Genomic DNA, 24,888 nt, shown 5'->3' with positions numbered 1-24,888 from the left:
AAAAAAATTATGGTTATTATGAACATGTTTTCTCTTTTTGCTCATTTATTTCCAGAACTATTCATGCTTATATTTATTTATTTCCCTATTTATTTTTGCATTTCCTGGGCTTTATGATAATAAAGGAGCTGTCAATTAATGTGTAACAGTGTTTTAATACTCCGATTGGATGACCGATATCAGATTCTGTGGATCGATAGTTCATGTCTTGCTCTATCAGCGGTAACTAAAGACAAGACAGTACAGTAACGGCTGCTTGCAGACAGACAGACAGTCAGACAGACAGTCAGAGATCTGCGAGTCTCGGCTGATCTGGCTGAAAACGCAGGCTGGGAGTATTTAGTCTTCGTTGGAGGCTGTGGGGACAGTTCGGTCCATTTTGCTGACCTGTTGATTCGGAGGTTGACCGTGTAGCGTTCAGAACTTTGGAGGAGGCGGGTCATCGTCACACACGGCCTGCGGAAGCCATCGAGAGTTATTATCAGCTGGTCTGTCTGTCTCTGGCGCTGCAGCTCTTTATGGACTGAGCGAACAGTTTAATCAGCTCTTCTCCTCCTGACCGCTAAGCCTGAACGTGAAGAACATGCCCCTCATTATCATAAGAATGAAGAAACACAGAAACTAATAAATTAACTACTGGAAACAAGTAAATAAATCAATGAATGAAAAAATAAATAAATGAATCAATAAAGCAAACAATCATTAAAAAATATTTTAAAATGGCATTAATAAAAAAATTTATACAGAAATAGAGAGATATAACTGTGTGTGTGTGTGTGTGTGTGCGCGTGTAATTACAATCAAAGTAAGCCCAAAAGCCCAATATACTATATTTAGTTATTTTTGTTTATCGAGTAATTTACTGAGCCATTTATTTATTTATTTAATTAATTTTTGGCTCTAGAAATCAAACCAAAGGGCCGTCAGGCAAAACTGTCCCAGTTACCGACTGAGTCGAAAACACCACGCAAAAACGAGCCCAGCAGGCAATTAAGGCACTTTTAATGGGAAAAAGCATCACCTGAGGCATTAACACAGAGCAGCACCCGGAGTTTCAGCATAGTCGTAAGTCACGTCGTGTCACACTGACCACAATCGAGTGACCACAAGCACCGCAGCCCAAAGATCGTCATGAAGTCGTAGAGTGAAGACGGCACTTTCAGCACTCGGTCCAACAGTTAAGATGACCTTAACACGACGATACTTCAGGAAAACTTGAGCCTGGGCCGGTCTATTTACCCCCCCACACACCCCCCCACCCCACCCCCTCAGTCTTTACCTCAGAGAAACACGTCTGCACTGAACAAGGTGGACTGCGTCGTCTGGACTTTGGAACACTCAGTATGTACATCTGTCAGGAGGTAGAATGGAAAACACTCTGCTTGCCCTCATGCGTCTTCCAAACCGGAGCCAATCAGCCAAACACACGTATTTTACTGCATATCGTACCTTTAACCGCAACAGTGCATTCACCAGCAAGCAGCGCGACACGCGACGGGGTCCGTTTAACTGGTCAGTTAACAGAACTTTGTCTCGAGCCTTCGCAGGAACGGAACGAGTTCAAAAATGCTTTGTTAAAAACTTTAAAAAGCAAATCAACATCTGTTGGAAACAAACTCACAAATTTAAATAAAAAAACAAAACAAAAACAACAAAGAAAAACAACAAAGAAAAACAAGAAATCAAGAGGTTCCTACGCCAATCATTACCACGAACCATTAAGGCACTTTCAACTGTAGAAGCTTCGGTTTACAATTTGGTTCTTGATCAGTTTATCTTCAAAGGACTGCAGTGTTCTCCAGGTGTGCGTTTAACTCATCAAGAAGCTGCAAAAGAAGAAGGCAGTTAATCAAATGAACACCATTCAACTCATCTTCCTCACTGAAAAATACACCGTATGACCACAGTGTGTGGACACTTGACCACATCTCACTCAAAAACATTGGCCATTTAACACGGAGCTGCGCCCCTTTACTGCGGCCTCTACTCTTCTGAGAGGGCTTTCCAGAAGATCTGGGTGTGTTTTGGTCCATAGAGTCAAAAGATCATTCAAGAGATCAGGCACTGATGCTGGATGAGAAGGCCTGGCTTTTCCTAAACCTAGCAGATATGTCTAAGGCTTTGTTCACTCAGCAGGTAAAAGTGGCCCAAGTCTGATCTTCTTCTTCGTGTGTGACTCAGATGTGTGTCTGTGTGTCTGTGTGAACAGATAAACACACTGAATCTGACATTTTCAGTTCCGATTTGAGACGCTTTCGTATGTGGGACTGAAATCCGATCCGCATCTGATCTGCGACAGTGCGACTCTGAGCAGCCAGATCGGAATTCATGCGACTTTTATGTTAATTCAACTCAACATTCGAGATAATTTCACGCTGCTGTTTCTCCGTGCTCGAAGAAAACGAACGTGGCCGCAGGAGAACGAGGGCGCAGGAGAACGAGGCCGCAGGAGAACGAGGGCGCAGGAGAACGAGGGCGCAGGAGAACGAGGGCGCTGGAGAACGAGGGCGCTGGAGAACGAGGGCGCTGGAGAACGAGGGCGCAGGAGAACGAGGGCGCAGGAGAACGAGGGCGCTGGAGAACGAGGCCGCAGGAGAACGAGGCCGCAGGAGAACGAGGCCGCAGGAGAACGAGGCCGCAGGAGAACGAGGCCGCAGCGCCAGAGAACAGTTAAGTTACAGTTAAGTTAAGTCTGGAAGCGAAGTTTAAAGAATCTGAAGACGTGAACCGAAGAAGTGACCGCATCTTTTTACGTCTCGAACACATTCTGGGTGATGAGCTCAGCTGTCGGTCAGTGAAGCTTCATGATGCTCCTGTGATGCTGGTGAAGATGAAGCTGATCCTCCGGGAGCGACTGGCGTTCGTTGGCAGGCGTGATTGTTTACCTCTGGATGAGCCGTGACGCTGTTCTTTTGCCCATGTGGGTCAGTTTAGGAGCTGACCTGTTCAGACTGTCGCATACAGACCACATTTAAAAGATCATCTGAACAGCCAAACAAACAAATCAGATTTGGGCCACTTTGACCTGCTGTGTGAACGTAGCCTGAAAGGTTCAGTGAGACGTTTTCAAGTTGTAATTCATCGATGTCGTTATAAAGCAACACAGATCTATTACTCTGATGTTGTGACATTAAGTTTATATTAAGCTTATGTCATTTAAGTCTATTGAGTGGATCTTAACGTTACGCAGTAGTTATTTATTTACAGTGATGGTTGATGCTTTGTAGGTAAGTTCTAGCGTTCCTTAATCCGTGTAGATATTCGTAATAGATTAATGTTAGAACCTTCTTACACGAACCTGAAGTCAGAGTCTTATTCGCCAAGTTTCTTGTTTGAATTTTCACATTCCACCTTAAATGGTGCAGCTTCAGTACCAGAAAGTGACCGCTGCACTGTTCACTAATTAGCAGCTGTCCGAATACTTTTGGCCATGTGGAAGACACTTGGGCCCAGTCCCATTTCTTCTATTTACCCCTACCCCTTGTTTTCGAGTGTCACTCTAACCCCTTGAAACTCAGTTCTTACTTCAACTTAGTGGTTGAAATCTTGCCCCACGAAATGAGAACCTCAAATTAAAAAAGTAAAATAAAAGAGCATCACTTCATTAACAGCTACTGGCGCCGCTCTGTAGGCGACCCTGCCCGTCTGCAGGGACAGCAGAGGAGGGGAAAGTTCAGCTCCTCACTGCTGGGCTTTAGTTACATTTAGGGATCATACGCCTTCAAAGAGGGGGGCAATTATTTATTATCACCCCCCCTAATTCTTCAGTGATGCGAAGCTGAAGTCAGAGATTCTCCAGATTCTTGCTCAAACTTTCCCGTTCCACCTTAAATGGTGCAACTTGTTCTGCGTCTCGCCGGTTTTTCTTGTTTTCTCATATCTCTCTGTCTGGAGTCTCTGAAAAACCTCCGTTTGGAGGGTCATGGAGCCCCAACTCTTCACCCCACCCCTCTATCTCAATAAGAATCAGGACACCCCACCTAATAGCTAAGGGCTCAGTGGTGGGGGCGAGGGCTGAAATGGGACCGGGCCTCGCATTCAATGTTAATCAAGTCTTTCAATCCTAAGCAAGGTCAGGCTTTAAAATGACTTAAAATGCTAAGAGAATGTGCAGCTGTCTAGATCCACTAGTATCTGGACTAGGTGACTGAAAATGTCGACTGAGAAATACTGGTTTGGGTAAAAAACAGGGCTCTGCACTGAAAAGGTTCCTTCATTGGACATATTGGGACACCGCAGCAGTGAGGATAAAGCCCCTACCTGTAAGGGTATCCGTGGTATTTGGCCCTGAAGATGGACAACAACCAGCTGAAGAAGAGCATCACTAGTCCGATTCCAGCAACACACATGACTAGAATGAGGCACAAGTCACAATAAAGCAACTGTTTAAAGGAAGCACGGTGTCGGTTAGTATAGTGTAATGATAACACAGGTGGTAAGTGCTAACACTGCAGGTACCTACTAGTTTTAAAGGAACCAATTAAAGGAACAGTCCAGCTAAATGCGTTAATCTGCTAATAACAAACGGAAGCACTCCTGGCTCAACGCCTCCTTAGAAGCACTGATCTTGGTAATATCACGTTTTTAATTAAGTGACAATAATAAGACGACATACTTTTCCTCTTCCCAATGTCCATGTCAGAAGTTGCTGCCTCATGTAGAAGCACCATTCCCAAAGTAACGGCTGCATCTGAATCAAAGGGTTAGGGAACTGGATGCGATAAACTTTAATGAATATTATTATATATTATTAACAACCACTAAAACACTGGAAGCGATATGCTCCCTCAGGGAATAACCTCACTGTTTTGCTATAGTTTGATAAAAAGCCAAATAGTTCTTAAGCCACTCAGACCTGAAACTGCTCTGTTTTCCTCTAAGTACATTTTCCATTCGCATAGTATTTTGTTTATTTTTGTTGTGGGTCCCAAAAATACTTTCCTGCTTAACCAATTAGTGTTTGTTTCACATACAGCACTGAACAGTTGCACTTAAGCAGTGAAACCCAAGAGGTCGTGGGTTATTGTGAAATACCATCCCAGCTGTGATGTGGTGTCCGTAGATCATCCCAGCCGTGATGTTATTGGTGATAACTCCCTCCTCGAGTGCTCTACTGCTTTAATACAGCAGTTAAATAAATACAGTAAGAAATGAATAAACTGGCCGTGAACGCGGCGTTTAATATGTTTTAATGTTCAGTTCCTTCCTCCTAATTAGAGCTCCTTAACGAGCAGCTCGTTGCTACGTCAGAGTAACGAGCTCCGCCCACTCGCTGCTCAGCCGGCAGTTCGTTCTCCAGCTACTTACGCTAAATTCCCAGACTGTGGTCACCACTGAGCAGCTTTTCATTCGGCAGCTGTGACAGAAGAACAGCTGAACAACCTGGAATCAGCCAGAAATGAACCCAACACCATTCGCCAGACGTGTCTGATCTTCAGAGTCGGACCAAATCAGACTGAGCCGTAAAACTGAGCCAATATCAGGTTCAGCTCAGTTTGGTCAGTTTGTCCAGATCAGCATTAATGTTGTTTTGTTCCAGCCGGTCTGTAAAGCTTCTTACAGCCCGTTTAGTTTGGCGAATGGTGTCGGGTTCATTTCTGGCTGATTCCAGGTTGTTCAGCTGTTCTTCTGTCACAGCTGCCGACTGAAAAGCTGCTCAGTGGCGACGACAGTTTGGGAATTTAGTGTCGTCTCGTCTTCAGAGTCGGACCAAATCGGCTGTCGGTCAGACGTGATCTTAACAGTGTCCGTTTTCTGTTTGTGGCAAAGTAAGAAGTACAAATGTTCAAATGGCTCGAGCGTCTCCTACAGCTGTCAAAGTCGTTGCTTAGCAACGGTGTCTCAGTGGAGTGATAAGAGTTTATGAAACAAATTTAACGTTATAGTGAAATAACTACTGTATAATTACCTATAATTGCCTCTTTGCACCAATACACAAATATAAATCACCCTTAAACCTTAAACCCTTAAATCATCCAGCCTAAACCTACAGGGGGGTTGGGGGTGGGTGGTCAAGGCAGCCCACCCCCTAAAACCCACCCCAAACCAGCTGTAGTTTTCTGAGCGTTTCTCGCAACTTCAAGTGGAATCATCAGAAGGGAGTTTTGCTATTCTGGATAAATATACTTTGTAGATTACTGTGGCACATTTGATGATAAGCTTTTTTTTTTTTTTTAATTTTGGCCAGAGTGTTATTTAACCCTTTTTTTGACCCATTTTTAATGTTTACCAAAAGAAAAAATATGATTTATTTTTATTTCAACCTCAGATTCTTGGTCTTTGCTCATTTTCTGTGAAGAACATATAAAATAACCCATTTTCAGTGCCTTCACTCTGTTCACCCCCCCACACATTTATACTACATTACGCATGTGGTGTTGGGCTGAACCTGCATGGAGGAAAAGTGTGGAGGTGCTGTGCAGTGATTTAAACAATAACGTGGTGGGTCCACCAGACCACCGAGTAACATCGACACCACACAAGGGTTCAATCATTGTGGTTCAAGCGATGCAAATGATTTGTGGTGGTCTGCTGTCTTAATGTGAAGGATACTGAACAGGAGAACGATGTGCGTCTCTGCCACAAACTGAGCTTGGCTGCTGCCATGGATGTAGCTCTGAAACACAGAACAAGGAAAATTAACAAGTTGCTAATGATGTGAATTTTAGTTAAATGTGTAAATAATTAAATTAAACATCACTACACTGTTAAAAATGTTGGTCCCTACTAGTTACCCGATGATACTAATCACGGCATGTTAGGTTTAAGTAATGGGAACTAACCACTTGACCAGTGCTGGGGTTCTTGTGAGCATATGGGGGTCCTCGAATATGGTTCCACATCTGGCCCGATGTCATGATCAAAACAAAACACTGAAGAAGAAAGAAAGAAGAAAAACAGTATAACAGTTTAATCAACTTAATGTCAAGAACATCAGAGTAATAGATCTGTGTTGCTTTATAACGACATCGATGAATTACAACTTGAAAACGTCTCACTGAACCTTTCAGGCTACGTTCACACAGCAGGTCAAAGTGGCCCAAATCTGATTTGTTTGTTTGGCTGTTCAGATGATCTTTTAAATGTGGTCTGTGTGCGACGGTCTGAACAGATCAGCTCCTAAACTGACCCACATGGGCAAAAGAACAGCGTCACGGCTCATCCAGAGGTAAACAATCACGCCTGCCAACGAACGCCAGTCGCTCCCGGAGGATCAGCTTCATCTTCACCAGCATCACAGGAGCCATCATGAAGCTTCACTGACTGACAGCTGAGCTCATCACCCAGAATGCGTTTGAGCCGTAAAAGGGTGCGGTCACTTCTTCGGTTCACGTCCTCGGATTCTTTAAACTTCGCTTCCAGACTTTTAACTGTTCTCTGGCGCTGCGGCCTCGTTCTCCTGCGGCCTCGTTCTCCTGCGGCCTCGTTCTCCTGCGGCCTCGTTCTCCTGCGGCCTCGTTCTCCTGCGGCCTCGTTCTCCTGCGACCTCGTTCTCCTGCGACCTCGTTCTCCTGCGGCCACGTTCTCCTGCGGCCACGTTCTCCTGCGGCCACGTTCTCCTGCGGCCACGTTCGGACATTTCTTTCTTCAAACATGGAGCAGCTGCGATAAGCGCCTTCTAATTGTTTTGGAAACATCAGCCTAAATGTCTCAGCAGTGTGAAGTTATGACGAATGTCAAGTTGGATTGACGTAAAAGTCGCTTGAATTCCGATCTGGCTGTTCATATGAAAGCGTCTCAAATCGGAATTGAAAATGTCAGATTCAGTGTGTTTATCTGTTCACACTGACACACAGACACACATCTGAGTCACACACGAAGAAGAAGATCAGATTTGGGCCACTTTTACCTGCTGAGTGAACAAAGCCTTATTGGATTTTGAATCTTACATTAACGACTGATTTGTATTTAGTTGAATTTCATGACAGGCCAAAAAAAAACTGTACATCCACACCACAACCTGGAAACCCGCCCAGATTATCACTTTTTAAAAACTCCTGAAATCATACACACCTCTGAACTCCTGAAATCATACACACCTCTGAACTCCTGAAATCATACACACCTCTGAACTCCTGAAATCATACACACCTCTGAACTCCTGAAATCATACACACCTCTGAACTCCTGAAATCATACACACCTCTGAACTCCTGAAATCATACACACCTCTGAACTCCTGAAATCATACACACCTCTGAACTCCTGAAATCATACACACCTCTGAACTCCTGAAATCATACACACCTCTGAACCAATGAAATCATACACACCTCTGAACCAATGAAATCATACACACCTCTGAACTCCTGAAATCATACACACCTCTGAACTCAATCATACACACCTCTGAACTCAATCATACACACCTCTGAACTCCTGAAATCATACACACCTCTGAACTCCTGAAATCATACACACCTCTGAACTCCTGAAATCATACACACCTCTGAACTCCTGAAATCCTACACACTGTCTGTTTATCACGCTGAGTGATCTGTTGACAGATTCTGTGAGGACCACCAAACCAAATATTTAAATGCATGGTTGGCTCACCCTCTTCATGCAAATCTATTTGCATACAGGAAACAAATGTCTTTCCATACGACTGTTTGGTTGATAAAGTTTCGCATTTTTCTCAATGCTAAGCAGAGCCAGACATAAGCGTCCAAATCTCTATGAGCCAAAACGCTATGACCACTCACAGACGAAGCAAACGGCATCGATTATTCTTAATAACGGTGCCTGTCAAGGTCTGGACTATTTTAGATAGTAAGTGAATAATGATATGCAAGAAGGAAAAAAAACTGTTTATATATTCCCGCATATATATATGTGTATATTATTTTGACGTTTTTTCAGTGTTGGACATAATTTGAAAATGCTGGTTATTCTTTACACTGTGTGTAAAATTCATGATGAATGGAGCAAAACAACGACCCAAAATGACTCGGAAAGAATTCTGGTTCCATTGACTTCCATTAAAAGTAAAGTAGGTTTTTTCTTTCTCCTGTCAAGTCCAAGTTTTGGAGATACACGGTTTTGTTCTGACAACAGCGATATTTTATATTGTGTATGTGTGTGTGTATATATGAAAACAAATGTGGTGAAAAGATGGACGTTGCTCACAAGTTCACAAGTGGATCTTGACCTCTCCAACATGGTGGGGGTACAGACGTAACAACAGACGGGCCGGCATGCATATTTATTAATTATTTAATTCTGTTTCATGTGAAAAGGGCCTGTTGAAATTTAAATCACACCTTGAGATCCATTTTCACCACAACTCAAACTTCATTTACTCCTAAACACAGTCGGTACTGACCAGAGCAGAGAAAGCCCAGACGTTCTTGTTGTAGAGGAACTCCAGATTATTGCGCCGGAGGTAGGCCAAACTTCCAATCAGGGCCAGAAGCAAGCCCAGCATCAACGGTCCTGCGTAGTTAGGCGGTCTTATCACTCGGATCTGTTTGGGACAAACACACAGGAAGAGTTTCCTTCTCAGCCTCAATGTATGTAAAGATGAGAGAAGCAAATGTTTCCAGAGAACATAACGTCAAACAAAAGGGCTTCCTCTCCATCGTTAAAAAGGCCCATATCTACGGCAAGAAAGTTTAGCCTTAATTCTATTTTTCTCAGGAAATTCAATTTACACATGTGAAAATTCAATTCTTACTAGTGAAAATGTTTCCCCCATTAAAATAAAAAAAAAAGTTAAAAATAAAATTGAGTAAGAATTACTTTAAATTACATTTTTACTGGTGGAAATTACATCGATGACATCAAGAAAAAGGGATTAAAAGCTAAAATGGCTTGCCATACATAATCCTACACTTGCTGTTCTGACAATGGCAAGACACACACACACACACACACACGCCACTTTATTAGGTACCCCTTGCTAGTAAAAGGCTGGACCCCCTTTTGCCTTCAGAACTGCTTTAATTCTTCATGCCAGACTTTCAACAAGGTGTTGGAAACGTTCCTCAGAGATTCTGGTTGGTTATTTGAGCTCCTGTTGCCTTTCTATCATCTGGAACCAGTCTGCAAATTAGCTAATGCTAATGATAACAATAGTACAATAACAAATAATGATAACAATAGATAACAATAACAATAGTAATAACAATAATAATATGCTTCGTAGTTGTGTTATAATGCTGAAATGTGAATTTCCTAATTTGACCCCACTGAATTTTCATTACGCCTTTAATTAAAAATGCTGTATTTTCATATTTTTGAGAACAGAAGGACCGAGTTGTTGCGTGGAGCCTTACATGGACGTCGGTTCTGTCGGCCACCCATCGGGCGATCTGCTCAGCTGCGAAGCCTCGGACCTGCAGCTCGTAGGTGTCTGCCCGCTTTGGCTTCCCTTTGGGTGGGAAGTTGATGAACGTAGGGGCTGAGTTCATGTTGAGCTGTGGAAGAGATTTCAGCAAAGCCAAGACTTAGAACTGATTCCCTCATCCTTACTTAAACTATGGGCTGTTCACATATTTCCCAAGAACAAACAAGTAGGTTATTTGAGAGCCGGCAGACCCTCTTCATGCAAATCTATTGTGCTACACAAAAGAAGTGTTTGGCTCTGGTTTCTGTCATTCAATTTAAACATTACCTGCATGTTTAATTAAAAGGGAATTCCACCAATTTTTCCAATATGCCTGCATAATTAAATTAAGATATAATCTTCAGAGGGCAGCACGGTGGCGTGGTGGGTGGCGCTGTCACCTCACAGCAAGGAGGGCCTGGGTTCGATTACCCGGCCGGGTGATCAGGGTCCTCTCTGTGTGGGGTTTGCATGTTCTCCCCGTGTCTGTGTGGGGTTCCTCTGGGTTCTCCGGTTTCCCCCCACAGTCCAAAGACTGCAGTCAGGCCAATTGGACATGCTACACTGCCCCTGGGTGTGAGTGACTGTCTGTGTCTGTCTGTCTGCCCTGCGATGGACTGGCGACCCGTCCAGGGTGTATCCTGCCTTCCGCCCAATGACCGCTGGGATAGGCTCCAGCACCCCCCCTGCGACCCTGACGGAGAAGCGGCTTAGAAGATGGATGTTCAGAGTGATATGATGTGAAATTGCTCGTAGAGAAACAAGTCTCTTTAAAAGCTACCTTTCACAAAACTATTAGGTAAAATGGTTATAAATATGCTGCATGGTGACCCAGTTATTGCTTAATGTTAATTCTGTAATAAGGTTTCGGCAGAAAACATGTACACATTTTAATTTTTATATATAATTTATATAAATATAAATAAAATAATTAATGCAGGGTAAATGCAGGGTATTATAAGGCAAAAATAATCACATTTTAATCTACCATTACCAACCAATTACATATGGTGATTGACCCACATGTAGGTGTCATTTTATATAAATAGAATTATGAAGATGACCCCAGTGTTCGCAACATCCTCTACAGTGAGCCGTCTCACATCAAACCACCCTGAATTAAACGGGGCAGTCATGGGCTGGATTTCAGGAAAGCAGCCTTGTGACCCGGAAGGTCGCCGGTTCGATCCCTTGAGCCAACAGCACACGACTGAAGTGCCCTTGAGCAAGACACCCAACCCCCAACTGGGGTCCAGGCAAGTGTGCTCACTGACCCCTTGTGTGTGTGCATTCACTAGTGTGTATGTGGGGTTTCACTGCGTGGATGGATCAAGGGTCATTTAGCTTAACTAACTTACCTACACTGGGGTTCAATCGTCCACTATACCCTATGGGCAGTCGTGGGCTGGAGGTTAGGGAATTGGCCCTGTGACCGGAAGGTTGCCGGTTCGATCCCCAGGGCTGACAGTCCGTGACTGAGGTGTCCTTGAGCAAGACACCTAACCCCCAACTGCTCCCCGGGCACCGTGGATAGGGCTGCCCACCGCTCCGGGCAAGTGTGCTCACTGCCCCCTAGTGTGTGTGTGTGTGTGTGTGTGTGTGTGTGTGTGTGTGTGTGTGTGTGTTCACTAGTGTGTATGTGGTGTTGTTCACGGATGGGTTAAATGCGTGAATACACTACCTTCGCCTACCTGTGTAAAATGATCGAATTGTAAGTCGCCCTGAGAATCTGCCACATGCCGTAAATGATTCTATCTGAATTTTCTAACATCTTAACTTTATTATGCATAAATCTGGAAAAAATTGGTGGAACTGCCTTTTAAAAATAAATGTATTTCAGTGTTACTAAAAATGTACAGGTGTAACACGTAACTGAAGCAATGTAGAAAGTCACCCAAGTATGAAGAGCAATGTTAATGCGTTTAAATCACGTTAACGAGATCAATTATTAACACATTCATGAACTCCCTCATTTTTTAGCGTTGATCCTTCAAACCATCCCCAGTTTCAACCTGAAGTCCAGCCGCTTGCGTGCTGTGGCTATAACTCTGACTGTAACCTCCTCTTTCTGACTACTGTTGGTACACACTGCCAGTTCGTTTACCACCTGAATCTCAACCATTATTTACAACAAAACAGCACTAATGCAGCAATTTCGGCAGTATTAGTATTTCACTTTGGTCACCCCACATTCATGTGAATTTGTTTGAAATTATTTTTATTACTGAATAAAAATAAATACATTTTGATGTTTTTCCCACACATATAACTAACAACTAAAACTACTTTTAAAACGTGAAAAATCTAGATCAAATCACAGCAAATAAGAGAAACTCGATTAAACACACAAACTAATCTGATTAATTAATTAAAGCAGCCCTAATTAAGAGTAACCTAAAACGGCACAGAATAAAAAAGTATGCTTACCATTTGAAAAACGTCAGAGCCCTCATCGAAATCCACCAGGGCAAAGAAAACCTTGTTGGTAAACGCACTGGAATATCGCCATGAATTCGCGAGGATCTGGTACTCTTCATCCGCCTGCCTAACGGACAGTCAAAGAAAAAGGTGAGGGGACACGGCCAGTCGGAGCGCCCAGTCAAATATTTTTCTAGTTCATGTTTTCCCTGAAGTTCACTTATGACGTTTGTGCTTGTTCACATACCAAAAAACAGTAATGCCATGATTTTTATAGAAACACTGGAACACTAGGCTAATAAACTGATTAGGAAGGCTGGCTCTGCTGTCTGAACTGAGCTGAACCTCATCACTGCATCTCCTCTCTGATCAATACACACTGCGCACTTTACACTGTAAACACTGCTGTTACTCCTAGTTAGATACACTAAATTTCCAAAAGTATTCGCTCGTCTGGCTTCACACACACATGAACTTGAATGACGTCCTATTCTTAATCCATAGGGTTCAATATGATGTCGCCGCTCTAATTCAGCCCAAAGGTGTTCTATGGGGTTGAGGTCAGGACTCTGTGCAGGCCAGTCAAGGCCATCCACACCAAACTGGCTCATCCACGTCTTTATGGACCTGCTTTGTGCCCTGGTGTGCAGTCATGTTGGAGCAGGAAGGGGCCGTCCCCAAACTGTTCCCACAAAGTTTGGAGCGTGAAATTGTCCAAAATCTCTTGGTGCTGAAGCTTTAAGAGTTCCTTTCACTGGAACTAAGGGGCCGAGCCCAACTCCTGAAAAACAACCCACACCATGATCCCCCCTCCACCAAACTTTACACTCGGCACAATGCAGTCAGACAAGTACCGTCTCCTGGCAACCGCCAAACCCAGACTCGTCCATCGGATTTCCAGATGGAGAAGCGTGATTGGTCACTCCAGAGAACACGTCTCCACTGCTCTAGAGTCCAGTGGCGGCGCTTTACTCCACTGCATTCCACGCTTTGCACTGCGCTTGGTGATGTAAGGCTTGGATGCAGCTGCTCGGCCATGGAAACCCATTCCATGAAGCTCTCTACGCTGTTCTTGAGCTGATCTGAAGGCCACATGAAGTTTGGAGGTCTGTAGTGATTGACTCTGCAGAAAGTCGGTGACCTCTGCGCACTATGCCCCTCAGCATCCGCTGACCGCTCTGTCATTTTACGTGGCCGACCACTTCGTGGCTGAGTTGCTGTCGTTCCCAATCACTTCCACTTTGTTATAATCCCACTGACAGTGGACTGTGGAATATTTAGCAGTGAGGAAATTTCACGACTGGACTTGCTGCACAGGTGGCGTCCGATCACGGTACCACGCTGGAATTCACTGAGCTCCTGAGAGCGACCCATTCTTTCACTAATGTCTGTAGAAGCAGTCTGCAGGCCGAGGGGCTCGGCTTTATACACCTGTGGCCATGGAAGTGTCTGGAACATCTGAATACTTTTGGCAATATAGTGCATGTCTATAATATATGCTTTTAATTTACCTCATACCACTCAGTGTCTGCCGTCATGTTAATGCCATGTAAATATACAACCAGACATACTTTTACTTCATTTCTCTTATATTTTAACTTGCGTAGTTTTATTTCTATTCTTATTTTCTGCATAGCATATGTAATTTTCCATGCAATTATATGTCTTGCTACTAAAACACCGCAATTTCCTTTCAGAATCAATAAAGTTCTATCTATCTATGTCGGAAGGTATCAGGTGGTATCGGATGTTGGTACTGGTGCGTTTTTATAAGTACACAAGTCAATGAGGCTCAGTATTGGGCCGATACCCAATTGAAGTATCTGTATCGATGCATCCCCACAATAATAGTTTGTTGGCCTTGGTGTCTGCGAGGCTTTTCTTTTCTGAGGTACTTTCTCGAGAAGGGCGCTGCGACATGACACAAGGACTGCCCATCTACAATCCATCCTACCAGACACGGCGGTGGGCTTTGAGGTTTCGGGCCTGACTGACAGCACCTCTTTCTGACGTCATTAAGATGCAGGAGGGATGCAACATTCGTTGAGTGAATCTTTACAGTAACAGTGTTCAGCTTCTGAGCCCATGGAAAGCTGCACTATAGCACTTTTGATTAGTCATGATGAATCAGCAGCTGCTCAGGTAGGTTGTCTAATTTGCATATACTTTTCCTAAAGCTAAAAATGTTTTATCCAAATCTGTTAGTGTGGGTTGACACCTGTAGGTGCCCTTATCCCCACCACTCTCACTCCTTCTCCGCTCTTAGAGGTGCGACCTGCGGATTTTCGTTAAGCCCTTGCCTTAGTTTTGCAGTTGTGTGTGTTTGTGTGAAGACGAATCTTCTGAGTCTTCACCTTCTTTTTTCTGCTCCTATAATCCCTGAAAAATATTTTCCTTTTATTTTAAAATCTATTTGACCCCCTGATATGGGCCCTTAATTATAGCTTCTGTAGCAACTTACCTGCACACGGCACACTGCCTCTGAGGCTGCAGCGCCGTGAACATGATGATCACGGAATAGTTGCGCGGGGGCGCTCGAACGAAGCGTCTGAACTTCTCACCGTTCAGCCTGATCACGGCTCTCTTGCTTGCCCAGTCCATCATCTGCCCGACCTTCTCGGAGAGGAGCGTCTGGGGGGAAACGCAGAGAAACCTGAATCAGAGGGCGTCATATTAAGGTCACATGGCCACAAATCAGACACGTATCTGATCTAGGACCACATATGAAAGTGGCTCAGGTCGGATTTGAAAAGACCAGATTTGTGTCCACACAGACCTGAAAACACCAGATCTGAGTCACATCAGGGTCAAAAATCTGATTCGGGCCACTTCAGCCTGGTAATGTGAACGCAGCGGCTGTTGCCTCTGATGGGGGGCTTACAGCGGTCACTTTGTTTAGAGCTGGTTTTGACCTGTTGGTCATACCGACCCAGTGCAGCACGCGGTTCAACGTCAGCGCAGCAGCGTAAAACTTTGGGAGAGTCTGTTCAACATAAATGATGAACTAACCTAACTTTGTGTAAATAGAGCTCAATATAGAAATATGTCCACATATGCAGTCGAGACTGACGCGGCTTTTTTCTGAATTTCTACAAACACCATTTCATTTTATAGTAAATGAGTTTGGGCTGGTTTATGTTTATGAACAGACGCCTACAGATCAACATAGTAAAGGAGCTCATCTGTGATCCTGAGTTTAAAGCCAGTTTTTATTCAACTTAAACTTGGAACTAAGTTGTAAATAAATCTGAAACTGAAACTTTGCTTGTGTGTAAAAAGTGATTTCAGAGCCACTCGGTTCTCCCTGATGGAAACTGTTTACCTTCAGTGTTTTGTGCTTCTGATCATTTTAATAGACGTCAGCGTCACTAATTAATGACGTTCTATTAAAAGACTGGTTTACCAAGAGAGACGCTGGAGGACTTTCACCTGAAATGAGTTCATGAAGCCAGTCTGGTTATAAAAATGATAACAGGACATCAGAGCCAGAATTACTCTTTTAGTACTTTTACTTTATACTTAAGTACATTTGAAGGGAAATACTTTAGTACTTTTACTCCAGTGGAGGTCTAAAGGGAGGAACTTCTACTTTTAACTAGAGGACAGGGTTTGTGTGTTTCACTGGTCATTTCGCCTCAGAATGAAAACCAGGGAAGCTAGGCGAGCTAAGCTAACGCTACCTGTGTTAAAGCTCAGGCTAGGCTACATTAGCTCAGCCTGAAAACAGCTGGACTCAAAGGATTTAAACGCCTCATGTTCCTCTGATGTTTATGAGCGACATTATCGGGATTGTGCCGCCGCTTGTCGGCGCATTATCTCCGGCTGAAGGCGGCGGCGCCTCGGGCCACCCGGGCTGGGTTACATTAGCATAGCTTAGCACGGCTAAGTGATGGTAGCGGGATTAAAAGCGAGATTCGGACATCACGCGAAAACTCACTGACCTCCTTCTTCTTCTGGGCACTCGATGGGGCTCCATAAAGCAACGCAAACAAAGAAAACGCTGTTAAAACTTTGGGAAACATTTCTGAGCAGAAGCTTCCGAGCGGCGACCGCGGGACAGGAAGCTCCCTGTAACTTTCCTATTGGCTGTCCGCGCTCAGGCGAACGGCTGGGGACATATTCCAGAATAAAAGTCCGGTGTTTCTCTGCTCCTGTGCGTCCAGCCGATGACCGAAGGCTTTTCACTGCTCGCGTATTAAAGGGAATTAGTATTAAAACCCACAGTTCAGTGTTTGCTCTAAACCAGGCCATTCGCTGAGAGTGGCTTGACGTCTACACTTGCTTTCTTTTTTTTTTTAATCATTTTTATATGTAATGCTGATAATGGTAAAAATAGTGGTAAATCTGAAAAAAACAAAACAAAACAAACAAACAAAAAAAAAAAAAAAACAATGAGAGAACTATTGGCCAGGTCTGCTGCGCATACAAGGAATTTGGTTTTGGTTACAGGAGCTCACAGAGCACAGCATCAGACAGTTGAAATAATTATAAAATATAACAAAATAAAATAAAACATTCCTACCATCACTCACTCAGACACACACACAGTCATACCTGTAAACCTTACAATCTGCAAAATATGAGTCTAAAGTTTAAATAAATAAATTTAAAAAATATATATATTTTTTATAATATATATTTATATAATTATATAAATAAATAAATAAATAAATAAATAAATATATATATATATATATATATATATATATATATATATATATATATATATATATATATATATATATATATGTGTGTGTGTAAACTGTCGCACACCTTGTTACCATTTGTAATACCCTCTCATTTTCTGTGGAAAAGGTCCAAGGGGACTTTGCGTAAGGGGAAGTGGTAAGAGACCAAGGGGGATGTTAATAAGTTAAGTGATACTTTTTTTTTTTTTTTAATCACTTTATTGATCCCAGGGGGAGGGAAACCCAGAGGGGAAACTGCAGTCATTACAGTTGCAACCGTTTATGTCAAAGTTAAGTGATACTTTTTTAATCCCACAAATGGGGAAATTCCACCTCCGCATTTAATTGAAGTGAAACATCACATACACACTAGGGGGCAGTGAGCACACTTACTGGGAGCGGTGGGCAGTTCTATGCAGTTGGGGGTTAGGTGTCTTGCTCAAGGACACCTCAGTCATCTACTGTCGGCTCTGGGGATCGAACCGGCAACCTTCCAGTCACAGGGCCAGCTCCCTAACCTCCAGCCCACGACTGCCCCACAATCCTGCCCCCGTAATCACGTAGGGACATCGTGCTGTAAAATGAGCACCAGTCCTAAAAAGGATACCAATACAGCTTGTGAAAAAAAGAAAACTTAAAAATAAAAACTGTTTATGCTAACAGGTGGTTAAAAGTTAAGCGCTATGTCAATATCAGTGATATCAGAGGCCAGGGGCCTCCAGCAATTCTATAGCTGCCTTGCCCTCGAGCTTTGATTCTGAATACCTTCCCAGCATGTGCAGCTTTGTTGTTAAAAGGCCTTCTACTAAGATTTGCCTAATGATGTTCCTAAAATGTACAAAGTCATGCTCACAGCGAGGAGGGCCTGGGTTCGATTCCCCAGCCGGGCGACCAGGGTCCCTTTTGTGTGGAGTTTGCATGTTCTGCCCACGTCTGTGTGTGTTTCCTCCGGGTTCTCCGGGTTCCTCCCACAGCCCAAAGACATGCAGCTAGGCCGATTGGACATGGTAAACTGCCCCTAGGAGTGAGTGTGTTAGTGAATGTGTCTGTCTGTCTGTCTGTCTGTCTATCTGCTCTGTGATGGACTGGCGACGTGTTCAGGGTGTATCCTGCCTTCTGCCCAATGACAACTGGAATAGGCTCCAGTACCGCAAACCAACCCCCCACCCAAGTTCCTCCCTTTAGACTTCCACTTGAGTAAAAGTACTAAAGTATTTCGTTTTGACATGTTACGTTTTTATACACACAGAAACCAAAAGGAACCACAGATTTCTCAAAATGTAGGAGGAAAAAGTCGGATATTAGACTCTGAAATATAGTGGAGTGAAAGGAAAAAGTCGCCCAGAACGGAGAAACTTCAGTACAGAAACACCAAAAATACTAAAGTACAGAAACCAATTACATTTACTCAGTTACTCAGTTACTGTCCACCACTGCTCTTCAGTGACCTGCTCTTTAAAAATTACTTTTATAAAATAACACAAAGAGCGTCGGAGATTTTTGGCTTTCAGCAGTAAACTGTAAGCATATGGTGATATGTGGAGATCATAAAACACACGTTCTGTTCATTTGAAGGGCACTTTTACTAAAAATAAAGTAAAATTTACATTAATTTCATGCAGCTACTGAATAATTTGGCTTAATAATTTGTGCATGGAAATTCAGATGGACAAACCAAAATATACCCTGGAGAATACCATAATGTGAAACACGAAAAGCAAGAAAGGACACAAGTAGAGAAAAAAGTTTGAGGGCCACTGTCAATAAATATAAAAATAGTACACTTCAAGAAAAAAACTCGTAGAATTACGACATTAATACCAGGAAAGGTCAATATTGTGGCCAAAGGCTTTGCAAAGTGAAGCAGCGCCTCCTGGTGTTAAATGAGGGGCGTTGAGTTGGTGGAGCTGCCCTTTCGTATCGATTCCCCCATAAAGAAACACTCAGCCCCCCCGTCTCTCCTGCTCATCAGCACCAGCCTGGTATCAGTGTAAGAACCGGCTGAAACGGCTGAGCAGGGAACTGTTTATCTATATCTATCTATATATACTATAAAGAGCCGGACGGACTCGGAGGAAACCGTCTGTGTTGTTGAAGAATCTCAGGCTGGGTGGTCTACACGGCTATCGGGGGCTTCATCTCCCCCCATTCAAAGAGGGCATGAAGTTCCACAGACAGTGAGGATGAAGATCAAAATGATCCACAGAGAGACGGGAGTGAGTGGAGCTCCGGCGCCAGGACAGCAATCGAGACCCCGACGCGTTACAGCAGCCCCTTACAGTTAGACCCTCTACAGTTAGTCCCTCTGCAGTTAGTCCCCCTACAGTTAGCCCCCTACAGTTAGACCCTCTACAGTTAGACCCTCTACAGTTAGTCCCCTTACAGTTAGACCCCTTACAGTTAGACCCTCTACAGTTAGTCCCTCTACAGTTAGACCCTCTACAGTTAGACCCTCTACAGTTAGTCCCTCTACAGTTAGACCCCCTACAGTTAGTCCCTCTACAGTTAGTCCCTCTACAGTTAGTCCCTCTACAGTTAGACCCCCTACAGTTAGTCCCTCTACAGTTAGACCCTCTACAGTTAGACCCTCTACAGTTAGTCCCCCTACAGTTAGACCCCCTACAGTTAGTCCCTCTACAGTTAGACCCTCTACAGTTAGTCCCTCTACAGTTAGACCCTCTACAGTTAGTCCCCCTACAGTTAGACCCCCTACAGTTAGTCCCTCTACAGTTAGACCCTCTACAGTTAGCCCCTCTACAGTTAGTCCCTCTACAGTTAGACCCTCTACAGTTAGACTCTCTACAGTTAGACTCTCTACAGTTAGTCCCCCTACAGTTAGACCCTCTACAGTTAGACCCTCTACAGTTAGTCCTTCTACAGTTAGTCCCCTTACAGTTAGTCCCCTTACAGTTAGTCCCTCTACAGTTAGCCCCTCTACAGTTAGACCCTCTACAGTTAGTCCCTCTACAGTTAGACCCCCTTACAGTTAGACCCCCTACAGTTAGTCCCTCTACAGTTAGACCCTCTACAGTTAGCCCCCTTACAGTTAGTCCCTCTACAGTTAGACCCCCTACAGTTAGACCCTCTACAGTTAGACCCCCTACAGTTAGCCCCCTTACAGTTAGCCCCTCTACAGTTAGTCCCTCTACAGTTAGACCCCCTACAGTTAGACCCCCTACAGTTAGTCCCTCTACAGTTAGCCCCTCTACAGTTAGTCCCTCTACAGTTAGCCCCCTTACAGTTAGTCCCTCTACAGTTAGACCCCCTACAGTTAGTCCCCCTACAGTTAGCCCCCTTACAGTTAGTCCCTCTACAGTTAGACCCTCTACAGTTAGTCCCTCTACAGTTAGACCCCCTACAGTTAGTCCCCCTATAGTTAGTCCCTCTACAGTTAGTCCCTCTACAGTTAGACCCCCTACAGTTAGTCCCTCTACAGTTAGACCCTCTACAGTTAGCCCCCTTACAGTTAGTCCCTCTACAGTTAGACCCCCTACAGTTAGACCCTCTACAGTTAGACCCCCTACAGTTAGCCCCCTTACAGTTAGCCCCTCTACAGTTAGTCCCTCTACAGTTAGACCCCCTACAGTTAGACCCCCTACAGTTAGTCCCTCTACAGTTAGCCCCTCTACAGTTAGTCCCTCTACAGTTAGCCCCCTTACAGTTAGTCCCTCTACAGTTAGACCCCCTACAGTTAGTCCCCCTACAGTTAGCCCCCTTACAGTTAGTCCCTCTACAGTTAGTCCCTCTACAGTTAGACCCTCTACAGTTAGTCCCTCTACAGTTAGACCCCCTACAGTTAGTCCCCCTATAGTTAGTCCCTCTACAGTTAGTCCCTCTACAGTTAGACCCCCTACAGTTAGTCCCCCTATAGTTAGTCCCTCTACAGTTAGTCCCCTTCATCCTCCAAATATCACATTTTCTCGAAATACTGAGACCCCTTTTCTCTGAACAGTGTCGCGTCTCCGAGCCCGCGCTCTGCTGTGTCCCCCACCCGCCCCGTCCTCCGGCATCCCGGCATGCCCGCTTTTATGCTGCTCCGCTGACCCGGCGCTGTGCCGCTCGACATCCGGGCGGAGCGCGGTTGTGGTGGGGAAGATGGCGGCGTCGGTCCTCCCTGCGGACTGGATCAAAAACTGGGAAAAATCCGGCAGAAATGATTTGTGAGTGAGAATCTTTTTTACCAGCCGGGCTGAAACCGGTTTCGCCCCGCGTTGGTTTTCATTCCGAGAGCAGCGGCCGCCGCGGCTCGGCGGGTCTCGGAGCGGCGGGACTTCCTTCATTGTCACCGCGGCGTCTCTCTCCGGCTGCCCGCCCGTTAGCTTTAGCCCGCAGGCTAACGGCCGCTGAGCCGCCTGCCTTGCGCCTGGGTGCCCGGCCCGGCCCGGCCCGGCCCGCTCGCCGCGTGCGAGTTTATAATTAACGAGCGGGTCTCGGGTCTCCGCGGCGGCGCCGATGGCAGCGGCGCTGGAGCTCAGCGGTTGGCTAACTTAGCCGCTAGCCGAATGCAGCTACCGCTAACGGCGGCTGTGGCTGCAGCGGTTACCGGACAGAGAGAGCGGGCTCCGTGCTCCGGGTCGAAGCTGGTTAAACTGGGTCCTTAGTCCCTTCTAAACCTGCGACGCCGCCGACTGCGGTGTTTATTCCCAGCCTGGTTCTCTGTGTTCACTAGTGACAGACGGTCACCAGCGAAACGGCCCCGGTGGGAACATAAACAGCAAATCGGGCCCAGTAAGAAGCGCTGATCGCCAGTCAAACACGGATCACAGCAGAAAAACGGCTCCATCAGCCGAGCCCGGTCCGGGGAGCAGCCCGTCGTGTCTGTGAAACTCGACGGACTTTGTGCCGCTTCATAGCGCGGCTAGCGCTAAGCTAAACTAAGCTGCTAACTGTGTTTTCTGGGCGGCGGTTTGTCCGCCAGCAGCTCCATTAGGGCGTTTTATTTACTGACCGCCAGGCCTGGTCATATTTCACTGGCGGCTCCTGGCGAATCGGTCGTGTTCTGCGGTTTGTTGGTTCTTCTGAATTCGTTGGTTCTTCTGAGCTCCTCGGCCTCTGGGCGCCGGTGGCCCGCAGACCAGACCGCCTTCCAGCGAGGCTTGACCAGAGGAAACGATCACCAGGCTGAGTTTGGAGGTGGTGGAGGAAGCGAGGCTTGACCAGAGGAGCGATTACTGAGCTTAGAAACGTCTGACCTGATGCTGGCGTTGTGAGACTGTGCTGGATGGGTAGAAAGAAAGAACTTTATTGATGCTGGAGGGAAATTACAGTGTTTCAGTAGCAACACATAATTACACAAACTATGCAGGAAAATAGAAATAAATATAGACAGAAGTTAAAGTACAAGAGAAATGAAATAAAGCATGAACGTGTCTGTTTCCGTGGCGTAGGAGAGGTCGGCTGTATTTACAGACAGCAGGCAGTGAGTGGTGTGAGGACGTCTAACAGCACAGATTATAGACGTCACTGACTCTGAGCTGCATCAGAGTAATTAATTGAGTAATTAATCAATGTAATTAATTTTGCTTTATACACTGTTTCATATTTACTGTCGCAGCCTCCGCCCCTTTAAAGGTGCACACATTGCACACAGAGAACTGGCCCTGTGACCGGAAGGTCGCCGGTTTGATCCCCAGAGCCGACAGTCCATGACTGAGGTGTCCTTGAGCAAGACACCTAACCCCCAAACTGCTCCCCAGGCGCCGTGGATAGGGCTGCCCACCGCTCCGGGCAAGTGTGCTCACTGCCCCCTAGTGTGTGTGTATGTGGTGTTTCACTGCACTGGTTAAATGTGGAGGTGGGATTAAAGACGTATCACTTAACTTTGACACAAACGGTTGCCACTGTAATGACTGCAGTTTCCCTCTGGGTTTCCCTCTGCACTTTGATCCCCCTGGGATCAATAAAGCGATCTGAATCATTAAGTAGCACCACCGCAGCCACTGACCACGTGGATGCCCGGTTTCAGGTTTGACAGGCATGTGAAGGAGCTGGAATATTGGAGGAATATTGGTGGCGACTACCATCTGTGTACGTGTCGTCCTTTGAGATCACATGTGTCTAATTATATATCCGTGTCCTGCGTTTGGTTCCCAGCTTGCAGCTGTGTCAGGATCTGGCAGGGAAGCCCAGCAGTGAAGTGTTCCTTAAAGGTGAGTGTGAGAATAAGATCTGGGCTCTTGCTCACGACGCTTCTCAGAACAGGACGACCGGATTCTCCTCTTAACTGCCGACGGGAACGGATCCTAGAAGCTTAATGAACATCGTCGCTGTCCAGTGAAAAGCGAGTAACTTTACAGGAGAGGGCAAAAACCGTCTTTGCGTTCAATGTAAGTTAATGGGAAAAGTTTTGATCCTAAGCAGTTTTGGAGCTTGTCTGATGGTCCAATCATCATGACGTGATCTCGCAGTGTAGAGGACGCCTGCCGAGCTCAGACGATGCAGAAAAGTAAAAATCTCAAAAAAAATTAAGGTGCATGTTTTTCACTGGACAACGACGACGTGAGCCCTGACAACTGCTGACGCTTTCATTTTAGATGTTTATTATATCTGTATTTAAGTTGTAAAATGTGTTGATGTGGATTTGACAGCATTAGAGCTCTGGGGAGCAGCTTCTCCACGTCTGCAGCGTGTCTTAAATTACATAATAGTATTGCTGTCAGTTACGAGAGTTGGGCTGATGGCTGATACTTTAAGTACATGGTATCTTGCAGTGCTGAAATATCAACATCTTTATATAACGCTGTAGATGTAAAGATAGGGACTATACATATGAGAGAGGCGTAAAATTGGGGGAAAAGGCCAGTTTTAGCATGAACACCTCTCCAGTTTGAAAAGCTGCTCTTTAGTTAAAGATTGAACTGTGAAAATTGTGAATTGGTATTATTGTATTTTTTCCCTGTTCTTTAGCTCAGTGTGTTTGTTTTCATTAGGTTTTAATATGACCGCTCTGACCTCTACTTAATGATGCAAGATTTTGAGGAAATTTACACCGATCAGGCAGAACATGCTGACCACCGCCTCCTTTCTACGCTCACTGTCCGTTTTCTACAGTTACAGACTGTAGTCCGTCTGTTTCTCTGATACTCTGCTACCCTGTTCTTCAGTGGTCAGGACCCCCATGGACCCTCACAGAGCAGGTACTATTTGGGTGGTGGGTCATTCTCAGCGCTGCAGTAAGACTGACGTGGTGGTGGTGTGTTAGTGTGTGTTATGCTGGTCTGAGTGGATCAGACACAGCAGTGCTGCTGGAGTTTTTAAACACCTCAGTATCGCTGCTGGACTGAGAATCGTCCACCAACCAAAAATATCCAGCCAACACTGATGAAGGACTAGAGGACGACCAACACAAACTGTGCAGCAGCAGATGAGCTGTCGTCTCTGACTTTACATCTACAAGGTGGACCGACAAGGGAGGAGTGTCTAATAGAGTGGACAGTGAGTGGACACAGTGTTTAA

At 45.0% G+C, this 24,888-nt stretch overlaps 2 protein-coding genes across 2 annotated transcripts in view; one reads left to right on the top strand and one right to left on the bottom strand.

Moving 5' to 3' along the window:
- Positions 1-1,259: 1,259 nt before the first annotated feature.
- On the bottom strand, positions 1,260-16,835 carry magt1 (magnesium transporter 1). The gene is made up of 10 exons (XM_037540310.1): positions 16,687-16,835; positions 15,207-15,376; positions 12,755-12,872; positions 10,278-10,418; positions 9,326-9,466; positions 6,783-6,872; positions 6,553-6,616; positions 4,616-4,690; positions 4,261-4,351; positions 1,260-1,826 (listed from the first exon to the last, which is right to left on the bottom strand). The coding sequence occupies exons 1-10, from the start codon at positions 16,765-16,767 to the stop codon at positions 1,811-1,813; spliced, it is 987 nt and encodes a 328-aa protein (XP_037396207.1). The 5' UTR covers positions 16,768-16,835; the 3' UTR covers positions 1,260-1,810.
- A 4,647-nt stretch (positions 16,836-21,482) lies between these two features.
- The window catches only part of thoc2 (THO complex 2), a 90,329-nt gene continuing 86,923 nt past the window's right edge, over positions 21,483-24,888 (top strand). Inside the window, exons 1-2 of the mRNA XM_037540326.1 lie at positions 21,483-21,593; positions 23,527-23,582. Of these exons, the coding sequence (XP_037396223.1) occupies positions 21,529-21,593; positions 23,527-23,582 (121 nt within the window). The 5' untranslated portion in view covers positions 21,483-21,528. The remainder of the gene's footprint in view (positions 21,594-23,526; positions 23,583-24,888) is intronic.

This window comes from Pygocentrus nattereri, chromosome 8 (genome assembly GCF_015220715.1).
Source record: "Pygocentrus nattereri isolate fPygNat1 chromosome 8, fPygNat1.pri, whole genome shotgun sequence".
Taxonomy (NCBI): domain Eukaryota; kingdom Metazoa; phylum Chordata; class Actinopteri; order Characiformes; family Serrasalmidae; genus Pygocentrus; species Pygocentrus nattereri.
This window is presented reverse-complemented; position numbering and strand designations above follow the sequence as displayed.